This window comes from Echinops telfairi, unplaced genomic scaffold (assembly GCF_000313985.2).
Source record: "Echinops telfairi isolate 266 unplaced genomic scaffold, ASM31398v2 ScPeMD7_9;HRSCAF=40, whole genome shotgun sequence".
Classification (NCBI taxonomy): Eukaryota; Metazoa; Chordata; class Mammalia; order Afrosoricida; family Tenrecidae; genus Echinops; species Echinops telfairi.
In genome coordinates, this window is record NW_022103906.1 from 34,483,895 (window position 1) to 34,503,758 (window position 19,864).

The 19,864-nt window shown below is 43.4% G+C and overlaps 1 protein-coding gene across 2 annotated transcripts in view; it reads right to left on the bottom strand.

Annotated features, from left to right (window-relative positions):
* LETM2 (leucine zipper and EF-hand containing transmembrane protein 2) overlaps positions 1–17,310 on the bottom strand; it is a 22,593-nt gene extending 5,283 nt beyond the window's left edge. The window contains exons 1-7 of one of the 2 annotated variants that reach the window (XM_004696213.2): positions 17,228–17,310; positions 15,148–15,601; positions 14,425–14,568; positions 8,395–8,532; positions 7,775–7,975; positions 4,783–4,902; positions 1,084–1,197 (exon numbers count right to left, since the gene is read on the bottom strand). In XM_004696213.2, the coding sequence (XP_004696270.1) occupies positions 1,084–1,197; positions 4,783–4,902; positions 7,775–7,975; positions 8,395–8,532; positions 14,425–14,568; positions 15,148–15,601; positions 17,228–17,274 (1,218 nt within the window). In that variant the 5' untranslated portion in view covers positions 17,275–17,310. The remainder of the gene's footprint in view (positions 1–1,083; positions 1,198–4,782; positions 4,903–7,774; positions 7,976–8,394; positions 8,533–14,424; positions 14,569–15,147; positions 15,602–17,227) is intronic. The other variant, XM_030884630.2, reaches the window with a different exon arrangement.
* Between the last annotated feature and the right edge of the window lie 2,554 nt (positions 17,311–19,864).

The following is a 19,864-nucleotide window of genomic DNA, read 5'->3' on the forward strand; positions in this document are numbered from 1 at the left end:
GCACTCCCTCTCATTCACAATGATATGATTTTTTTGTTTTTGATGCCTGATACTTCATCCCTTCGACACCCCGTGATCACACAGGTGGGGGCACCATCTACTTTCTTCACCACATTTGCTTATGCACCCATTTTGTCTTCAGTGATCATGTCAGGAAGGTGAGTATCAAAGAGTGCCAGGTTATTAGAACAAAGTGTTCTTGTGTTTAGGGAGGCCTTGAGTAGAGGCCCAAAGTCCATCTGCTATCTTAATACTTTAACACTTAAATATATGTACATTGGCCTCTATCCCTTTCATTATAAATTAATGTATTTACATATTTACATGCCTATAGCTATACCTCTATAAATAGCTTTTGGTTCCTACTTCTTTTCTCTATTTCCTTTCACCTTCCTCCTGTCCCACTATCATGCTCACCTTCCACTTGGCTCTCAGTAATTCCTCGGATATATTGCACTTGATCAAACCCCACCAAGCCTCCTCTCCATGAGTTTTAGATCTCTTGTTGTTCCCTGATCCCTGAGTTTGTTGGCTCCCTGCTCCCCCTCCCCATCCCATTCTCTCCCATGTCCCCCCAGTCCCATTGTTTTCTCCTTGGGATTGTTTGTCCTGCCTATCTTATATTGATAGACATAGGGCAAAAGAAAAAAGATAGATCCAGATCTGTCTGCTTACCCTTATGAGTGTTTTCCAATCGGGTCTGATGAGCTGCCAAGCCCTGTCCCCCAAGGCAGAATCTATTTTCAGGATTCCTCGGGGAATTGGCTACTTTGCTCCCCTTGCTGCCCTGTTGCACTCTCTTCGCGTTTTACTACGCTGTGTGTGTGGCAGACCGGGCACACTTTCCGCAAGGTGTTTCCAGGGCTGTCCTCATGCTATGGGTCAGTGAGAGAACATCGTGTCTCGTGGTGGGGCTGGCCCTAGGGTCCTCTCTGCATAGGCTGCTCCAAACAGGGATGGTCCCCAGGGCTGTTTGGTTCACAGGACCAGAGATCGTAATTTGTTTTCAGAAATCTAAAGAAGATTTTAAAAGACAGTTGGACCAAATTCCAAGTTGAAATTCAGATGGGCCCAGTTACTCACCTCCACACTTGCGGGTATCTCAATTGGCTTTGGCTTCACATCGATCAGGTAGAAGGTGCGTGACAGGAGCAAAAGAGAAGGAGGGACGTTCTCCTTCAGGTGGAGGTCTTGCCACTGGAGAAGGGGAAGGGAATAAGACATGACAGAATCACAGGATGTTAGAGATGGAAGAAACCCACAACCACCTACTGCTTCCCTTGTTTTATGCGCTTCCCCAGGTCCATGCTGCTAACTAATGTCAGAGAAAGGGTGACAGTAGCCGTCCTGTCTGCACCAGTGGGGGTATCTTGCAGCCTCCCTCACTATGGTAGGACTGCTCCCAAAGTCAGAGAGAGAGTGTTCAACTAAATCCTCAAACTCCATAGACTACAACCCATTTCTGGATCAAAGTAGCTAATTATCTTCTCACAGACAAAACAGAGCAAAGGAAAGAATAAATTCACCACATTCATAACCAAAGAAATAAACAATGAAAAACGGTATGCTTTCAAGTTTTAGAAGTATTTTTAAGTCAAGAATACATGCACAAAATGTAAAATTCAAACCGTCAATAGAGTTCATTTAATAATAAATCAATCTGCCTTCTAGCCTCATTCCCTAGCGCTCTCTCCTCCATGCACTGGTTCCTTGTACCACTTCCTTATCTTCTAGAGATGCCCTGCGTTTTTACAAATACATGGGCATATGGTTAATATAGTTTTGGTCTTTACACAAAGGGTAACAAAAGCCCTGTTTTGGCCTTTGCTTTTGTTCATTGCAATGTGTATCATGGAGGTTGATAGATATCAGTAATATTGAGTGGCCGCCTTTTAAAATAGTGATTCTCAACCTTCCTGATGCCGCGACCCTTTAATACAGTTTGTCATGTTGTGGTGACCCCCCCCCCAACCATTAAATCATTTTCGTTGCTACTTCATAACTGTCATTTTGCTACTGTTATGAATCGGGCGACCCCTGAGAAAGGGTCGTTCAACCCCCAAAGGTCGAGAACCACATTCCTATAGGGCTACTGTAAGTCAGCATCAACTTGACAGTGAATTTGGTTTCTGTTTGGTTTTGCTTTGTTTTAGTATGAATACAGTGCAAAGCATCATGTTTACTATTAACAATGTCTCCTTTCTGTGACTTGTCTGCTGAGACCCTGCCCCAGGATTGGACCAATAATGCAGTGTTACCTGGCTGACTTAGTGTCTTCACCCCTCAGGGTGAGACTGTAAAATGAGACACTTTTGCAAGAAAGTAATTTAACATTATGACAATGAACCCACTTACGCTGCCTGCTTAAGAAAAATTATTTTAAGTGTCTCTCTTTAGAATACATTCATCGCCCCACCTGATATAAGAGGAAATGGTTACATAACATGGCCTTAAAGTCACACCAATGGCTCTACCCCCAAATAATTTGTGTGCCCTTGAGAGCACTTTTTACTATTACAGGTGTCATGGATGGAATTGTGTCCCCTCAAAACATGGCAATATGGCTAGTTACATAATGATGTAATTATCAAAAGGATGTAATTATCCTCTGTGGGGAGATCTGATGGGATCGGTCAATTGGTAACAAGGGAACTGGGGTGGAGTTCAAGGCCATTTCTCAACTCACAGCCCTGATAGCCTGTCAGAGGAATAAGAATATTATCAGAAGTTACCCCTTTGCTTTAGAGGAGTGTTTCCCAAAGTGGGTGGTTCTGCCTTCTGGGTGGTGGTGGTGAGGGCACTGGAACAATCCAGGGGAACTGCAAAGGCAGATACTACACGGTATCCTGGATTATGAGCTAAATATAGTACAAAAACTTTTCATTGCCATGGGACAGTGAATTTTTTTTTTAATGTGGAAGGTGTAGTAGGCCAAAGACGTTTGGGAACATATGGTTTGGAGCATTGACACTCTCAGTTAAAATACAAATATGTTATCCGAAGGGAAATGTTAAACATCTGTTACCAGAACTAACACTTTACATTGGTTTGGGACACTAATTGGGAAAGCAGACCAGGTTGGGGATGTTCAGACATCAGAGGAATTCATGATGATAATAGGCCTTGCATTACAGACTCCCCCAGGCACTCCGGCAGGCAGAATGCCAAGATGGTCTAGGGATTAGTGCCTAGTGTGCATACCCTTCTCCCAGTTATTTAATCGCACATCAATCTAATGCTGAAAAACAGAACAACAAACCCCACTGCTATCGAGGTGAGGCTGACTCATAGCAACCCTATAGGACAGCGGTTCTCAACCTGTGGGTCCACTTCCCCTTTGGGGTTGAATGACCCTTTCACAGGGGTTGCCCGATTCATAACAGTAGCAAAATTACAGCAACAAAAATAAGTTTATGGTGGGTCACCACCACATGAGGAATTGTAGGAAAGGGCCGCAGCATTAGGAAGGTTGAGAACCACTGCTCTAGGACAGGGTAGAACTGCCCCTGTGGTTTCTGAGACTATAATTCTTGGTGGAAGTAGGAAGCCCCCTCTTTCTCCGCAGGCTGGTGGAGTGGCTGGTGGTTTTGAACAGCCCAGCACATAACCTCTATGCCACCAGGGCTCATTAAGCTAAAGCTAAACCAAAAAACAAACCACCCAAAATATCACCTCACGGTTCCTGTCTCTGGGTCGACTCAGACCAAGAGTACCTGCTGTGGGGTTTCTAGAGCCTCCTCTTTCTTCCCCAGTGGGGCGAGTGAGGCTGAACTGCCAGGACTGTGAGGCCAGCAGTCCAACACTGCTGACAGCACCACCAGGGCTCCACGGCTGCTGTCTGCTCCATTCCAACTTAGCAGGAGCTAACCACGCAAACACCAGCTCTCCTGAACGCTAATCTTGGTGCCCTTTCTGAAAGGATTTTTTAAATGTCATTGGGCAGTGGTTAAAGCATCAGCTGTTACTGAAAGGCCGTTGGCTGAAACCAGCCACTCCAAAGGAGAAAGATGCCTGCCTGCTTCCTTAAAGACAACAGGCAGGCTTGGAACTGCAAAAGGGGCAGTTCCACTGTCCTAAAGTTCGACTCTGTTCCCTACCATTGGGATCAACTCAACAGCAATGGGTTATTTGCTTGTTTGCTTTTCACTCAAATTCTAAATCGGTTGACCATAAAATAGGGAACTTATTTAGGAGGGGCTCATGTAATCACATGTAAGGGAGCCATTTCAGTCTGGTATTATAGTTAGAAATGGGGAAATTTGTCTTCTTTTATTGACCTTGCTGGGACCGGTGGGGGATGGGGGGAGGGAACCACAGAAGGAATGGAAGCATCCTAACTGCTCAGAGGAGCAGCTTCTGAGAACTGACAGCCCCCAAGAAACAGGAAGCGCAATGCTCCTGCAGCAAGGAACACGATTCCGCCAACCTGGATGCGCCTGGCAGTGCATTCTCCTTGTCCCCAGCCCAGCCCCAGCAAGGTGCAGCCTGCACTGCTGACCCATGCATCTGTGAGCTACTCACTGGGTGTCCTGTGAAGTCACTGAATCGGTGGTAGTGTGTTATGCAGCCACAGAAAACGAATACAGCCCCCTAGTCCAGTCCGCGTGAACCATACATCTCTCTCTCCAGTGGCCTGCCGCACCCCACCCCGCCCTGCTGCTTGGTCAGCCACTGGGTTCCAGAAGGTACATTAGACTCGATGATTCACTGGCCAAGTAGAAAGGACAGAGTGAGGCCCGCAAAGTGTTGGGGAGTGAGCTCTGGTGAAAAGCTGCTCCTTGCCTCAGTGAGCTGTTGTCTCAGCTGTTCCTCCGTGAGACCCAGTGATCTCATCCCGCGGGCCCTGCAGGCAGCCTGGAGTTCAGACACACTCAGAGCACTCACCCCTTCTTTGGCAATTACCTGGAAGGAAAACAAAGCAGGGCATGGTGTTGGCTTTGTGGGCGCCCGGTTGCTGCACATAATCCCCAAAGTCCAGTAAACCGAGGAGAAACACAAAGGGGTCTTGTGCTTTTTGACTTTTTGTGCCCTGCACTGCTGCACAGGCCAGGAGCCTTAGAGAGCACGGAGGGTGGGAATGGAGAGAATGGAATGCTGCCAACAGGTGGGAACAATATCCCAGACGTAAAACATACGTCCTCCCCAACATTCCTATGAGCTGGAATCAACTCAATGGCAGTTAAGTTTTCTTTCTTTCTTTTTTTATTTGAAGTTTTCCCCAACATTCTGTCGCCAAAGTAATTCTTTCCCTCTTGATTTGCATTTTGCCTGGCTGTAACCTCTCCCTGCCTTTCCCCTTTTGTGGCAGTGTTAGGATTCATTAGAAAAGTACTTCACTTTCCATGTGCCGTTTATTATATGTCCCAGAGTTCTCCCCCCACACTCTTCTAGGCACCACCCCAAGTGGACCACACAACTCCCTCATTCATACTTTTAACACGTTTGCTTGCTGTCACCGGGAACTCGGGTGCTTGTGAGACCAGTATTGTTTACTCCAATGTGCTACAACTGAAATCCAAATGGCTGCTCCCTCCCCACCCCCTGCCCCAAGAAGAATGCTCTTTACAGGACAGCACTGAAACTACAGCTCAGGGAGAGGGGCACATCTGATCAGAGCACATAGGAGCAAACGAAGAGGGAAGGAGAGAGGGTGGAACATATCCTGGCCCACCGAACCAAAGGACGATATTCCTTCTCAGAGCAGCCAATGCACAGAGAGGACCAAAGGGCCGGGCCCCACCATGAGACACGACATCCCTCACTGATCCATACCGCTACGGGGGACAATACTGGAGGCACAGTGTGGGAAATGTGCCCGATCTGACCTCAACACACTGGGGGAAAAAGCTAAGGGTGTGCAAGAGAACAGCAAGGAGAGCAAAGCAGTGAAGTCCCCAGGGAATACCAAAAGTAGACTTTGGGGTCAGGACATGGCACCCCATCACTCAACTGGAAAACACTCCTAAAGATCAACAAACAGACCTGGAACTATTCATAGGCTTTTCTTTTTTTGTCGTTGTTTTTGTTCTTACTTTGTTTTGTTTTGCTCTGTCTTGTTTTTGTGCTTGTTATTCATTGCATGTCTATCTAGATAAGATAGGCAGGATAAACAATCCAGAGGAGAAAACAATGGGACCAAGAGTTCCGAGGAGACACGGGAAAGGGGGAACAGGGGAAAGGAAGGGAGGTGTCAACCAACCTAGGGACAAGGGAACAACAAGTGATATAAAATCAATTTTGAGGAGGGTATAGGATGCCTAGTGGGGCTTGATCAAGGACAGTGTAGCTCAGAGGAATTAGTGAAGCCCAAATGAAGGCCAAAAATGATAGTGGGACAAGAGGAAAGTAAAAGGAAATAGAGGAGATAAACAAGCAGCCATCTAGCCGAGAAAGCAACAAAGCCCACATGGAAGAAGCACACCAGCCTGTGTGATCATGAGGTGTCGATGGGATCAGGTATCAGGTGTCAAAGACCCAGAACAAAAAATCTTATCAATGTGAATGAGGGGGAGTGCAGAGTGGAGACCCAAAGCCCATCTGTAGACAATTGGACATCCCCTTACAGAAGAGTCACAAGGAAGGAAGAGACGAGCCAGACAGGTTGCAATATAGCACCAATGAAACATATAACTTTCCTCTAGTTTTTTTTTAACTTCCTCTCCCCCCCTACTATCATGATCCCAATTCTACCTTACAACTCCGGCTAGACCAGAGTACGTACATGGGTACAGATAAGAGCTGGAAACACAGGGAACCCAGGACAGATAAACCCCTCAGGGCCAATAATGAGAGTAGCGATACCAGGAGGGGAAGGAGAAGATGGGGGGTGAAGGGGGAACCAATCACAATGTTCTACATATAACCCCTTCCTAGGGGGATGGACAACAGAAAAGCAGGTGAAGGGAGATAGCGGTCGGTGAAAGATATGGAGGGAAAAAATTAATAAATTACTAAGGGTTCATGAGGGCGGGAGGGTGGGGGAGGGGAGAAAATGAGCTGATAGCAAGGACTCAAATAGAGAATGTTTTGAAAATAACGATGGCAACATGTGCTTGACACAATAGACGTATGTATGGATTGTGATAAGAGCTGTAAGAACCCCCAATCAAATGATTTCAAAATAAGATGAAAGAAAATCCAAATGGGCTTGATGGCCTCAGAACTTCCTAATCCTGAGATACTCGCTTCCTCAAACAGAACAATTTAAACCCAAACCACACTAAACCAAACGTGCAGCACCATTGCATCGTTCTGACTCAGGAACACCACAGAGGTGATTACTCAGAGTCGAGAAGCATTCTTCCGTGTTCATGGAGTCTGCGTAAGAGTTAAAGTCTGTCTATCCGGTGCCTTCTATAAGGTGCTTTTCCTCCTGGCTTTATGTTTCCACTCAACCAGCAGAGCATTCAATCTGGCCCAGACAGCTCTGTGGGAGCCGAGGTGTGGGGATAGAGCACTTGGCAGTGTAACATCCAAACCTACTCAGCTGCCAGTTCCTTCCCAGTAGGGTCCAGCTGTTTTAGATAAGTCCCAGCTAAGATGTCCAAATTACTGACTGTTGGATGGCCTTCTCAAGAGCACTGGTACAATAAGTAACTCTTAAAAGCAGGTTGTCACGGGAATGGTTATTTAAATCACTCATTTTGCCATAACATGTCAATGATTTAGACCCAACAGAAAATACTGCACTTGACCTCAGAGCTACCCCATGACAATCGATCCTTATTACCTCCCGGGGCCTTGCTGATTCCTTACAGCTACAGTGAGCGCTTACTTCATCGTCTTCTTTTATGGACTTCAGTTTCATCAGGAGCTGAAAGCGGAGCAAATTGTTGGTTCCAAAGGCCTGCAATTCTAGCAGTTTGCAAAGGGCAACCAGCTGAGGTCGGTCTAAGTGCTCCATGGTCAGTTCATCCTCAAATAGTTTGGAAAAGCGAACTATCTCCTTCGTGCTAGGCTTGTGGCCTGTCTGGACCTAGGCCAGGGGATAAAGAGGCTAGTTAAATCATGTGTCCTACTTCATTCGGCTTTCTCAGCTATTTAAAAGAGACATCACAACCTTTATGTGTCTGGAAATGCCCCCTGTGCTACAATGAGGAGCGAGGAAACCTATCTAAAGTCCAACTAAACCAACTGAAGGCTCCGGACTCCAGTTCTACTCCTCTTTCCAAGAAGTTACCAATGTCTTCAACACCTCAGTGGCTTTAAGACAGGCTTTTTGCAACACTATTGAAGTGGATTACCCAAATGGAAAATGTCGAATGCCGTTATGTCTACAACTTAGATGTATGCAACTTCAGTGATCTGAGAACAATCTGGCAGATCTCTGATGACATGCGTGTTCATCTCACTGCACGCACACAGGCTGCTGGGCAGTGCATGACAGACTGGCACCTGCTGTGCATAGGATGAGAACTGTGTGCAGGCATCACCCAGCGCGGCTCTGTTCCTCTTGGCCATTTCTGTCACTGTTTCCTGAAGAAATGTGGCTAGTTCCAACTTGGCGGCCATCTTCTTTTTCTGTTTTTCTTCCTGGAGAGTACAAGAGGCAAAACTTAAAGGAACCCTTCATGATTGCAATTTGATAGATAAGAATGGAAGAAAAGTCACCATAATCTTATTACTGCCCATTCCTGTTTCATGTATTAATCTTATGTTCGGGCCTAATTGAGTGGGTTTTGTGAGACCCAGAACAACAACAAGGCCTTTGTTGCAATTTCTCTCTTTACACTTACTTTTAATTTTCAGTTCTTACTAATACGATAATCACAAATATTTGATAGATCCAAAATGTCCCCTCAGTGGAAGGTTTTGTCACTGTTTAGAAAACGATATTGTCTTCAAATATCTTGGCTGTTAGATGAGACAACCCCAAACTCTAAGTTACCCCAGATATTGCTTTATGAATCTAAGTAGGGAATTATCTTTGCCCTCTAGTAGTTTAAAATTTAAATAGACAGACACAGTGAATTATGATACTGTGGCATAGTAAACACATGAATCATAAAGCACTACAGAGAGTGAAATGTACTCTTGCAGATACTACCATGATCAGTATTTTTAAGATTTTATTAATTTTGTTGTTGAGAATATACATACCAAAACATGTACTAATTCAACAGTTTCTACAAGTACAATTTAGAGACACTGATTACATTGACTACCATTCTCACCTTCTATTTCTGAGTTGTTCCTCCCTCACTAACGTAAACTCCCTGCCCCCTAAGGTTTCTATCTTATCTTCTAGGTTACTGTTGTCAGTTTGCTTGTCATATAGACAAGTTCTTAAGAGCGCATAATGCTCCAGGCTAACCTTTTTTTTTTTTTTTTAGCTAATTAAGCTAATTGTACAGTTTTAGAAAGACTTCAGGGACTACTTTTGACTTAAAATGAACAAGACAGATCAGGGCTTGCTCTCATGTAACTTCCAGTCTAGACAAGTATTAGTAACCAATGATAATCTAGTGATTGTACAAATTAAAACGATCATGGATAAATGCTATGAAAGAGAAGTGCACGGTGCTGTGATCGGACATAATTTCTCTCATTCGCTCCCCACTTGACAAAACCAACACTGTCGTCCATGACTGTGGCTGTGATGTATTTATGTGTGCTTGGGGAATGGGTGCTATCAAGGATACGCACTGCCAGCAAGTAAATTACTATTGAGGATAAGAGGTATTATTTAGATAATTCACTTCCTTTCTCCCTCCACCTTCCTGTATACACTATTACATTTTTAAGAATAGGATTGCATTAATTCTAGACCCTAATTACTTTAAATGACAATGAGACCATTTCTAGGCAATTAAATATTGCAATGTGATTTCCTCTGTAACCTATCTTCAAAGTTTTATTCCTACTGCTACTTTAACAGTTCAATTTCCATTATCCCTTTGTTGAATGAACTATTGCAAGAGCTTATGCTTCTTGCTAGGTGCTGTGGACTTGGCTTCAACTAACAGTGAACCCATGTATAACAGAATGGGACATTGCCCAGTCCTGCACAACAGTGGCTCACAATCATCGTTTGAGCCCATTGTTGCAGCTGTTGTGTCAATCCAGCTCTTTGAAGTCTCCCTCTTTTTCATTGACCCACTATTTCAAGAAGCATGAAGTCTTTCTCCAGCACGATTGCCCCCCCTGATGACATGTCCAAAGTAAGCAAAGCTAAGCCTCACCATCCTTGCTTCTATGGAGTAGTCTAGTTAGACTTTCTCCGAAACAGGTCTGTTCTTCTGGCAGTCCATGGTATAGTCAGTATTCTTCATCAACACTTCAACTTGAGGAACTAGACTATTTGAACAAAGGATGTGGCATCCAGATTGGAAGGAGACTCCTTAGCATCCAGTAACATGCAGATGACACTACCTTCTCAATTCTTCAGTGTTCCCTTTCCCATGAACATGGGGTGAATGAAGAACATAATCATGGTTGGGTCAGGGATCTCTTGGTCATCAAAGTGATCTCTTTGGTTTTTAACACTCTAACGAACTTGTTTATAGTGGATCTGCCCAGTGTGATATGGCGTTTGATTTCTTGACTGCTGTTTCCATGGGCATCCGTTGTGAATCCCAAGTAAAACAAAACTCCTGACAAATTTAACTTCTGTGCTGTTTACCATAATGCTTACTGGCTCCTTGGGAAGGGTGTTCATTCCCTTTATGGCCAGGTCTAATCCATGCTGGCGACTTAAATCTTTGAACCTCATCAGTAAGTGGTTCAAGTCCTCTGCTTTCAGAAAGCAAGGTTATGTAGGTTGTTAGTCTTCCTCCAATCCTGATACCTCATTCTCCTTCAAAGAGCCTAGGTTTTCAGTTTATTTGATCAGCATACAGACTGAACAAGGATGGTGAAAGGCTACAATACTGCCATAAACCTTTTCTGATTTTTACACCATTGCAATAGCCTTTTTTTATTCAACAGAAGTTGCTTCGTGGCCTATGTACAGGTCCTGCATGAGCCCAGTTAAGTGTTCTGTAACTCCCATTTTTTGGCAACGTTATCCATAAATTAGGATCCTCAAAGACAAATGCCTTCCCATAGTCCATAGAAGACGGCTAACACCTTTAGGCCAAGATCCAGTTGACATCAGCAATGATGGTCCTTGTTCCATAGCCTCTTCTGACTCTGCCTTGAACTTTGGGCAGATTCCTGTCAATGTACAGCTACAGTCATTTTGTGATTATCTTCACAATATTTTGCTAGTATGTGGTATGAATGCTATTGTTTGATACTGTCCATGTTCTGTTTGATCACTTCTCTTTTTAACAGGCCTAAATCTGGATCTCTTTCCATTGGTTACTTAGGTAGCTGTCTTTCACATTTCTTGGCATGGACATGGAAGTGCTTCACATGGCATCTATTTGATGAGCATTTCAACTGGTATTCCATCCACTCCCAGAGCCTTGTTCTCTGTGTCTCTTTCTACAGACGTCATTGGTTAAACCTGGCAAAGTCCACACGGACAGTCATTTGTGTTAGTAAAAATCAGTAGTTACATTTTCTCCTAGGTGGTGGCTTGCATGTTACTATGAAGTTAGGCGCTGTAACACTGTTATCTCAAATACCAGAAGGGTCTCACATGGTGGACAATGTTTCAGCAGAATTTCCAGACTAAGACAAGTTTAGTCAGTTTCTGAAAGTGAGCCAATGGAAGCTTTATGGATAACAATAGAACACTGTCTCACAGGGTACTAGAAGATGGTGCTCATATGGTGCTTCTCAGGTAGGAAGGCATTCAAAATACAACTGAGGAAGAGCTACCTCCTCAGAGTCTAATAGACCTTAATGATATGGATGAAGCAAAGCCTCCTAGACCCTCATTTGATGGTGTGGCATGACTCAAACTGATAAGTAATACTGAAAACATATCATAAAATCAGAATGTGGGATATGAAAAGTAAGAGTCCATTAAAATGGTAAGTTATAAAAAATTAAATGAAATGTTAAAGGATTGGTATCTTTGGCATTAATGAGCTGAAATGGTGTGATACTAGCTGTTTTGAATCAGTAATCATAAGTCTGCTCTGCCAGGACTGACAAATTCAGAAGGAAGACTATTGTAGTCATCATTGAAAAGAATATCTCATGACCTATCCTGAAGTATAATCCTGTCAATAATAGTTTAATATCCAATTAACATGACTAACCTTTACATTTACACACACCGTGAAGGCCGAAGATGATGAAACAGAGGATTTTTACAAATGGCTGTAGTCTGGACTTGGTCAAGTTTACAATCAAGGTCTATTGATAATTATTGGTGGTGGATATGTGAAAACCAGAAACAATAAAGAATAATTTAAAAAGAATCATTGGGGAAATGGTCTTGCTGATAGGAATGATCAGCATTTAGAATTTTGTAAAGCCTTGCTTGCTGAAAGTGAGGAGGACTTCAAGTACTTGTTGATGAAGATCAAGAGTGACAGCCTTCAGTATGGATTACAACTCAATGTAAAGAAAGCCAAAATGCTCACACCTAAACCAATAAGTAACATCATGATAAAGGAAGAAAAGATTGACGTTGCTACGGTAGTTGTCTTGCTTGGATCCACTATCAATGTTCATGGAAGCAGCAGTCAGGTCAAAAACTGCGTTAGGTAAATCTGTTGCACAAGACCTCTTGCAAGTGTTGGAGAGTAAGGTGGGTACTTAGAGGACTAAGGTGTGCCTGACCCAAACCTTGATGTTTTCAATCACCTCAAATGCATGTGAAATTTGGACACTGAATAAGAAAGACCAAAGAAAAACTGATGCATTTGAATTAGGGTGACGGGGAAGTATATTGAAAGTTCCACAAACTGCCAAAAGAACAAACAAATCTGTCTTGAAAAAAGTACAGTCTTTTTCCTTGGAGACAAGGATGTCAAGACTTTGACTCATATCCTGTGGACACGTTCTCAGGAGAGGCCGTTTCCTGGAGAAGGACAGCATGCCTGGTAAAGTAGAGGGCAGCGGAAAAGAGGAAGGCCCTCAGCTAGATGGACTGACAAGTGGCTGCAACAATGAGTACAAACTTAAGAACAGCTATGAGGATGGTGCCGGTCCGGGCAGTGTTTCATTCTGTCGTACAGAGGGTTGCTATGAGTCAGAACCAGTTTGATGGTATCTTACAACCCCCACAATGACTTATTTCTCAGAAACTGCAATAGCATCCCACCTGATTTCACTGCATTAGCTCTGTCCTCTAATTCTTCCTTTCAAAAAACATTCTTTTTCTAAGATACACATCTCTTTTCACCTTCCCCCACTTAAACATTTACCTTTAACAGTGAGTCACACTGTTAAAGGTTGTCTAGGCTCCTTGAGGTGGCAATGCTTCCAACCTGACCCCAACATGTCACTTACCCTCTGCTCCAACCACAATGAACCAATCAGTGTTTGCTGACTGCCCGATACTCTTTTATATCGTTAAGCCATTTCCAATCTGATTCTTTTCATCAAGATTGTCTTTCCCACACTGTTCAGTGTTCACTGTGGAACATTTCCCAATCTTATCGAGTTGAAAGAAGCTCTGAGGGATGCCGTGGTCAAGTATTCAGTTACTAGCCAAAGAACTGATGAGCTTCAGTTACTAACCAAAGGGTTGATGGCTCAAGCTCACAGGCTGCTCTGTGGGGAAAAGATACTGCAATCTGTGCCCATAAAGATGTACAGCCTTGGAAACCCCGTGGGACAGTTCTACCCTGTCATATAGAGTCACTATGAGTAGGAATTCACTCAACAGCAAAGAGTTTGCTTTCGAAGAAATTAAGAAGTAGGCCCCTTTGTTCTCATACTTTGTTCACACTTTCCTAGAGTGGGAAAGAATGGAGAGAATAAAGGAGTTGCCTTTGTTTTCTCCCCAACCACCTTCACAGTGACCATCATGCTCAATGAGGGCACCCTCTTTTCATGGAATACCCATAAGCACAGACGGGCGTGTTTGGCTGAACAAATCCTACTATTCAACTAGCCACTGTACTAACCATTGATTTTTGTTTGCTTTATTGCTCTTAAAGACCAAGTTAATATGCTATGTAATACAATAGAATATATTGTTCAGCTTTAAAAAGAAACAGAGTTCTGCTACAACATGGATAAACATTGAAAACATTATAAGTGAAATAAGCCAGACACAAGAAGGCAGATATTGTGTAAGTTTACTTACATAAAATATCTAAATTAGGCACATTTATAGAGACAAAAGTAGAGTAGAGGTTACCCAGGACTGAAGGATGGAGGGATGGGGAGTTATTGCTTAATAGGAATAGAGTTTCTGTTTGGGGCAATAAAAAACGTTTTGGAAATAGTGGTGATTCTTGTACACACTGTGAGTGTAATAAATGCTACTGAATAGAAAAAAAAAGGTTACAATGGTAAAATATACACTGGATCATATCTTTTAATACACAGTTAAAAATATCCTACATTCTTATATACCTTCTTGGATTCACTTTCGAAAGTTGATGGCAGCATATCTGGGAAGAGTTTCAGAAACAAGGGTAATAATAATTCCATGAAGGGCACAATTATGAACACCAGAAATGGAAGCAGGCGGAAGAGATCAGCGCAAGTTCTCAGCAGCTAAAGAATTAAATGCATATGCAATATTCATTATTGTAGGACATGCCAAAACAAAACAAAAACAAAATAAAAAAGGCTGCCTGGGTTCTTAAAGTGTTAAAAGCCCAAGACAGATTTCCTGCAGCTGTTTTATAAAATGGAAAGGCAGGGTTCTCCTCTTTACCATGGCTCTGAAGTAATATTTATGGGATATCTTCAAGGAAATCTATGATAATCAAAACATGTTATTGGCATCTCTTTGCTTTCATCTAAGTTAGGGGTCCATGCTTTAATAACACAGTATGTTAAAATTGGTTTTAAGAATGCATATACTTAATATATTAACAACAGTTTGTACTTTAGATGCATAAATCCTTGGAGAGATTAGAAAACACAATAATAACCATTCTATAGGCAAATATACACAAATTTTAAGAATCTCGCCTGAAGTTGTATAACAAGCCAGTTGCTAACAAGTAAGAAACTCAGTAAGCAACTTGGATTCTCACTAGTAGTTACTATCCCTGCTTTGGGGTTTTCAAAAGGAATATAGCTAATTTTCATTTCACATCTTCTTTCTCAAATATGCCTCATGCCTACCCTTCGTCTCTCTCGCCTGGTCAGCACCTGTCCGTGCAAGAGCCTCCACACCATTCTGACAGCCACTTTGGTGTCAATCCAGAGCAAGTAGAATCCATTGGCATATAATTTGATTTCATCCAAGATCATTTGTCTGTAGGATCGCTTTACTTTCTTAATCTTTTGGCCAATTTCCTTTGTGGGCTGAGTGCTCGTCACCTTCGACTGTTCTTTGGCTCTCTCTGGCTGAGGCTTCCCAGGGACCTCTTGAAGCCAGCATGTTGACGTGTGTAGCTTTTGTATTGTCCTGGTGTGTAAGTGAAGTACTTGACTGCCCGACTGGATAAAAGGGGAATCTTTCTTGCTTCCATAGTTCTTCATATAAGACTTGTTTAATTGGGGATTTGGCAGTTGAAGATATGCAAGTGATGGGGAATAAGAAGAGCAGGTAGGATGGACAAAAAGGCGGGGGAATCTGGAAGAAAGAGCAACATCCTCTGAGATAAACATATCATAGTAAAACCTTAAAAGCTAAAGATACAGCTAAATCATGGTCTTTAAGCTTATTTTAAAGAGCTGACTCATTTAATGCTCATTATTGAATGCAATAGAACTCTGTAACCTCAGCTGAAGGTCAATAGGCTGTATGGTTGAATAATATTCCATGAGAAACATTAGTAATTTAATTCACAAGGGTAAATTGCTATAACAGGAATCAGAAGCCCTGCAACTATTAATTAAAACTCTAACGATAAACATTTTTTCACCAATGGTTATATTTGGAAATGCTGTCTCTAGCCACTGCCATAAAACAGGTGCCAGGGTTGTGTTGGAAACCACTCTAGGAAGATTATTTTAATGAAACACTTCACAGTCCCAATGGGTATTTACCAATCACATAATATTCGTAGTCAATGCGGTGTCTTCAGTCTCCCTTGACCCCCTCAAAGGAGAGGCAGTTACATGTGAAAAACTCCTCATCTACAATTCCCCAAGAAGTTTAGGAATGATCATTAGAACTGAGCACTTCAACCAGAGATTTCTACACTCTCGTCTGGCAACATCACATTCAAGCTTCAGTTAAGCGCGCGCGCATCAGAGGGTTTGAAAAGAAGAATAAGATCCATGTAGGCAGAGATAGCTCCTGGCAGAGACCCTTGCTTTGGGAAAGAGAGAGCTTTTCCAATTGGTCAGACTGTTTTTGAAGCCTTCCAATAAGCCCTCCTTTGAATGGCCAAAAGTTAGAATGTATGATGTATCTGGCACTTAGTAACTTCTCCATGAGTATTCTTTTAAAGGAGGAGGCCTGGTGATGCCGGGGATGAAGTGTTGGGCGGCTAACTACATGGTCGGTTTAAGCCCACCAGCTGCTTCCCCAAGTGAAAGATGAGCCTGTCTGCTCCACCAAGATTTACAGTCTCAGAAACCCTGATGCCCAAAGGCATCAGAACTGACTTGAAGGCAATCGGTTTTAATTATTCGTTTGAATAAATAAGTGATAACAGACCTTACTGGGGCACATCAGAACCTCAGGACTGGGTTAACTATCCATTTTACCCCCTTTTACATCTGAAGCCCTCATGGAATGCTTCTCAATTATCCGGGTGTCATTCTAAAACTTCATCTTACCTAGGCCACCGATGGACAAAATTGTTTAAGCTATCTATCTGAGTTCCAAAACACAAAGTTCTATGCTTCCATGTGAAGCATACAGATATTTGGGGGTACGTTCAAATACATTAGAATGTCAGCTTCCTAAACACTAACATTGTGAAAACAAATGAAGTTTTAATTATGTCCTGATGCACTGCCAAGGAATTAATTCTGACTTCTTACTCCCATAGGGCAGAGTAGAACGACTCCTATGGGATTCTGAGACTGAAAATCTTACGGGTATTGAAAGCTTCATCTTTTCCCCTTGGAGTGGCTGTTCATTTAGAACTGCTGACCTTGAGGTTAACAACCCCAAACATTGCATAACCCAATACACTACAAGACTCCAGGACTCCTTAGTTATGTACTAAGCTTATATTTTTACACATATTTCTCCATCTAGAAGAGTGGTTTATTTAAATATTGGAGGAAAAATTTCAACACTTACCTTGTTCGGGAAATAGCTAAGATTGTATTACAAGTATAGAGAGCCATATTTATAGTTTTCTCCACTAGTCAACATAGGGACCTAGGCAGAAGAAATTTAGTATTTTAAAAACACCTCAATTGTAAAGTTATCAAAGTCTGAATATTTTTAAACTATTGCAAGTATAGAAAATGTGCATGTTTTATTCAAAGTACAAAACTACCCTCACGTTCATCATGAATAATATTTTCTTATCCCTGGACCTGAGAGTGGTCCCTTGAGATCCTAACAAAGAGAAATGATCTCTAATATGGTATCTGGCCTTCAACGGTACTTTGATTTCTGGTCAGTATCCCAAACCCTCTGACAACCAGTCAATTCCTCACAAACTCACTGCCATCGAGCTGATTCTGACTCATAGCTAGCCTATAGGACAGCGCAGAACTGCCCCTATGGGTTTCCTGCACTGGAATTCTAGGATTTTGCTTCAATGAACTTTTCCCCATACTTGGCTAAGCTGCTCCAAACCCTAGTACTCGGTAGCCTCATTAATGTAGCAGTGAAGACATGCACAACACCTATTAATAATAGTTCAAGTAAAGGTTTCTTGCGCTAGTGATTCTCCAAACTGAGCTTTGTACTTTAAACGCTTCACCCAAATGGTTCTCCATCCTGTGGCGCTTTTTAGCAAGTGACGGCAAAGGAGCTTGAGAACCTTAAGTTGGTAACTCTGCTTTCAGGCAGCTGGGACAGCAGTTCCAGGATCTTTTCTACATGGAAACCGCAACCACGCGGGTTCAAATGTTCCTTCAGACCGTCTGAAAGAGCAGGGAACCTAGACTCACACTGGCGGTCTCTGGTAACGGGAAGCAAGATCAGATCCTGGGATTCATCCGCTAGAGCCCCCAGGCCAACCTGCACTGTGGCCCCATGTCCCAGGCCAGCGGGGTCCAAGGACACAGGGCTCCCGGGGTTACCTTTGCTTTTGACACGGAGCAAAATGCCCCTTGACTTTCTCAGCCAGTGTCTGTTGCTGGGGCCTTGCGTGTGCTGTGTGTGTGTGGCGTGTTTGTTGTGGTGGTGGTGTGGGGTGTATGTGTGTAGGGGTGGGGTGTTGTTCGTTTTTAGGGGCGAGGGTGGGGCAGGCACCAGAACGAAGAACTTTGTTGGTGGTCCGGTTTACTGGAGGCAGTCCTAGGGAGAAAGGAGGAAGCGAGGGAACAGAGGAAGGAGAATGGAGGCTGAGCTCCAAAGTTTAGGGGGAGGAGGGAAGGCGGATCCTGGAGGACCAGAGCGCGGTGGGAAACTGGAAGCCGTCGGGAAAGCGGGTGCTAGACGGAGCAGCCGATGCGGAGGGAGCGCGCACGGAGGAGAAACGGCGGGCGCGGTCCACCAAGGAACCAGAGCTGGAGGACTTGGCCCACCGCGACCGCCGCCGCACTGCTCCCCGGAACGGCTGCTCCGGTCCTCCCAGCTCCTCCCCCGTCGCGCCCCCTCCCCGACCACCCCGTTTCCCCAAGCTAGAAGGGCCTGAAGCCAGAACTCTATGGTTCCTCCCCTTTTCCTCTCACCGGGTAGTCATTCTGAGTGACAAAACCAGCAACCAATGATCTCTCAAATATGGCAGGGACGGGGCGGGGCGTCCTTCTACGTAGCCACCCGGGAGGCCCCAAGGTCTGGTTCCTACTGATGTAATGACTTCTCCAGTGGGTTCACTTTAAGGAGCATCTGTGCTGGGGTGGCCCAACGAGAGGTGTTTTTTTTGCCACACCCTTTACAGGCTAAGGCTTAAACCCCTTGGAAGCCTTTGATTGAAGGCTGACTTAGAGAACCTCTTGCCCTACTGATAGCGTTATATAGAATCTGCTATTCACCATGGTAACCATCCTGAAATCACGAATGACATCACCTGAATGTATCCCCCCCTCTCCAACTTAGCAATTGCCTGGAGCAGAACGGGGGGCGACCGAAAGGGCGGAAATGGGAAGAACATCTTTCTCTTGACCCTAGGACTGGAATGATGTGAAATCTTTATATGAAAAAAAATCTTAAATTCCCCCAAAGAAATTTGCTTTATAAATGTTCTCTTAACAGGTGGTGTTTATTTATGGTTACCATAGGAGTTTCTATAGAAATCTAAAAATTATACGTATGTGTGCATACACACACGTACATATATGAATGAGGTAGCTTTAGAAAGGTTGTGGGAAAATTAAAAGATAATGGAATTTCCCCCACAAACTTTTTGTTTGAAGCACCTCATACAAACATGCACATACATGTACATGTACATATACGTATACGGACATAATAGTAATTGTGCAATGACTGCAAGTTTGGAGGCAATTCACTTCCTTAGATGGTATCAGAGCAGTCTGGGGAAAGTGAAAGAGCTAGAAATAGGCTTGTTCCAAGTAATCTCTTCCCATCCATTTTACCTGGCTACAGAAAAAAAGACGAAAAAGTTAGTGCTTCTTCTCTAACAAGCCCCAGGCTGCAAGAGATCGCTTTCTCAGGGAGAGTGTTTTTCTTAACATGTTGAGCTGACCCTACTCATCTGGGCTGCACATTTGTAAGAATGAAATAGGGAGGGTATTCAATTTCAGCCAGAATTGCAGACTGCTTTTAATCCAAAAAGCATTTGTTAACTAATAACCA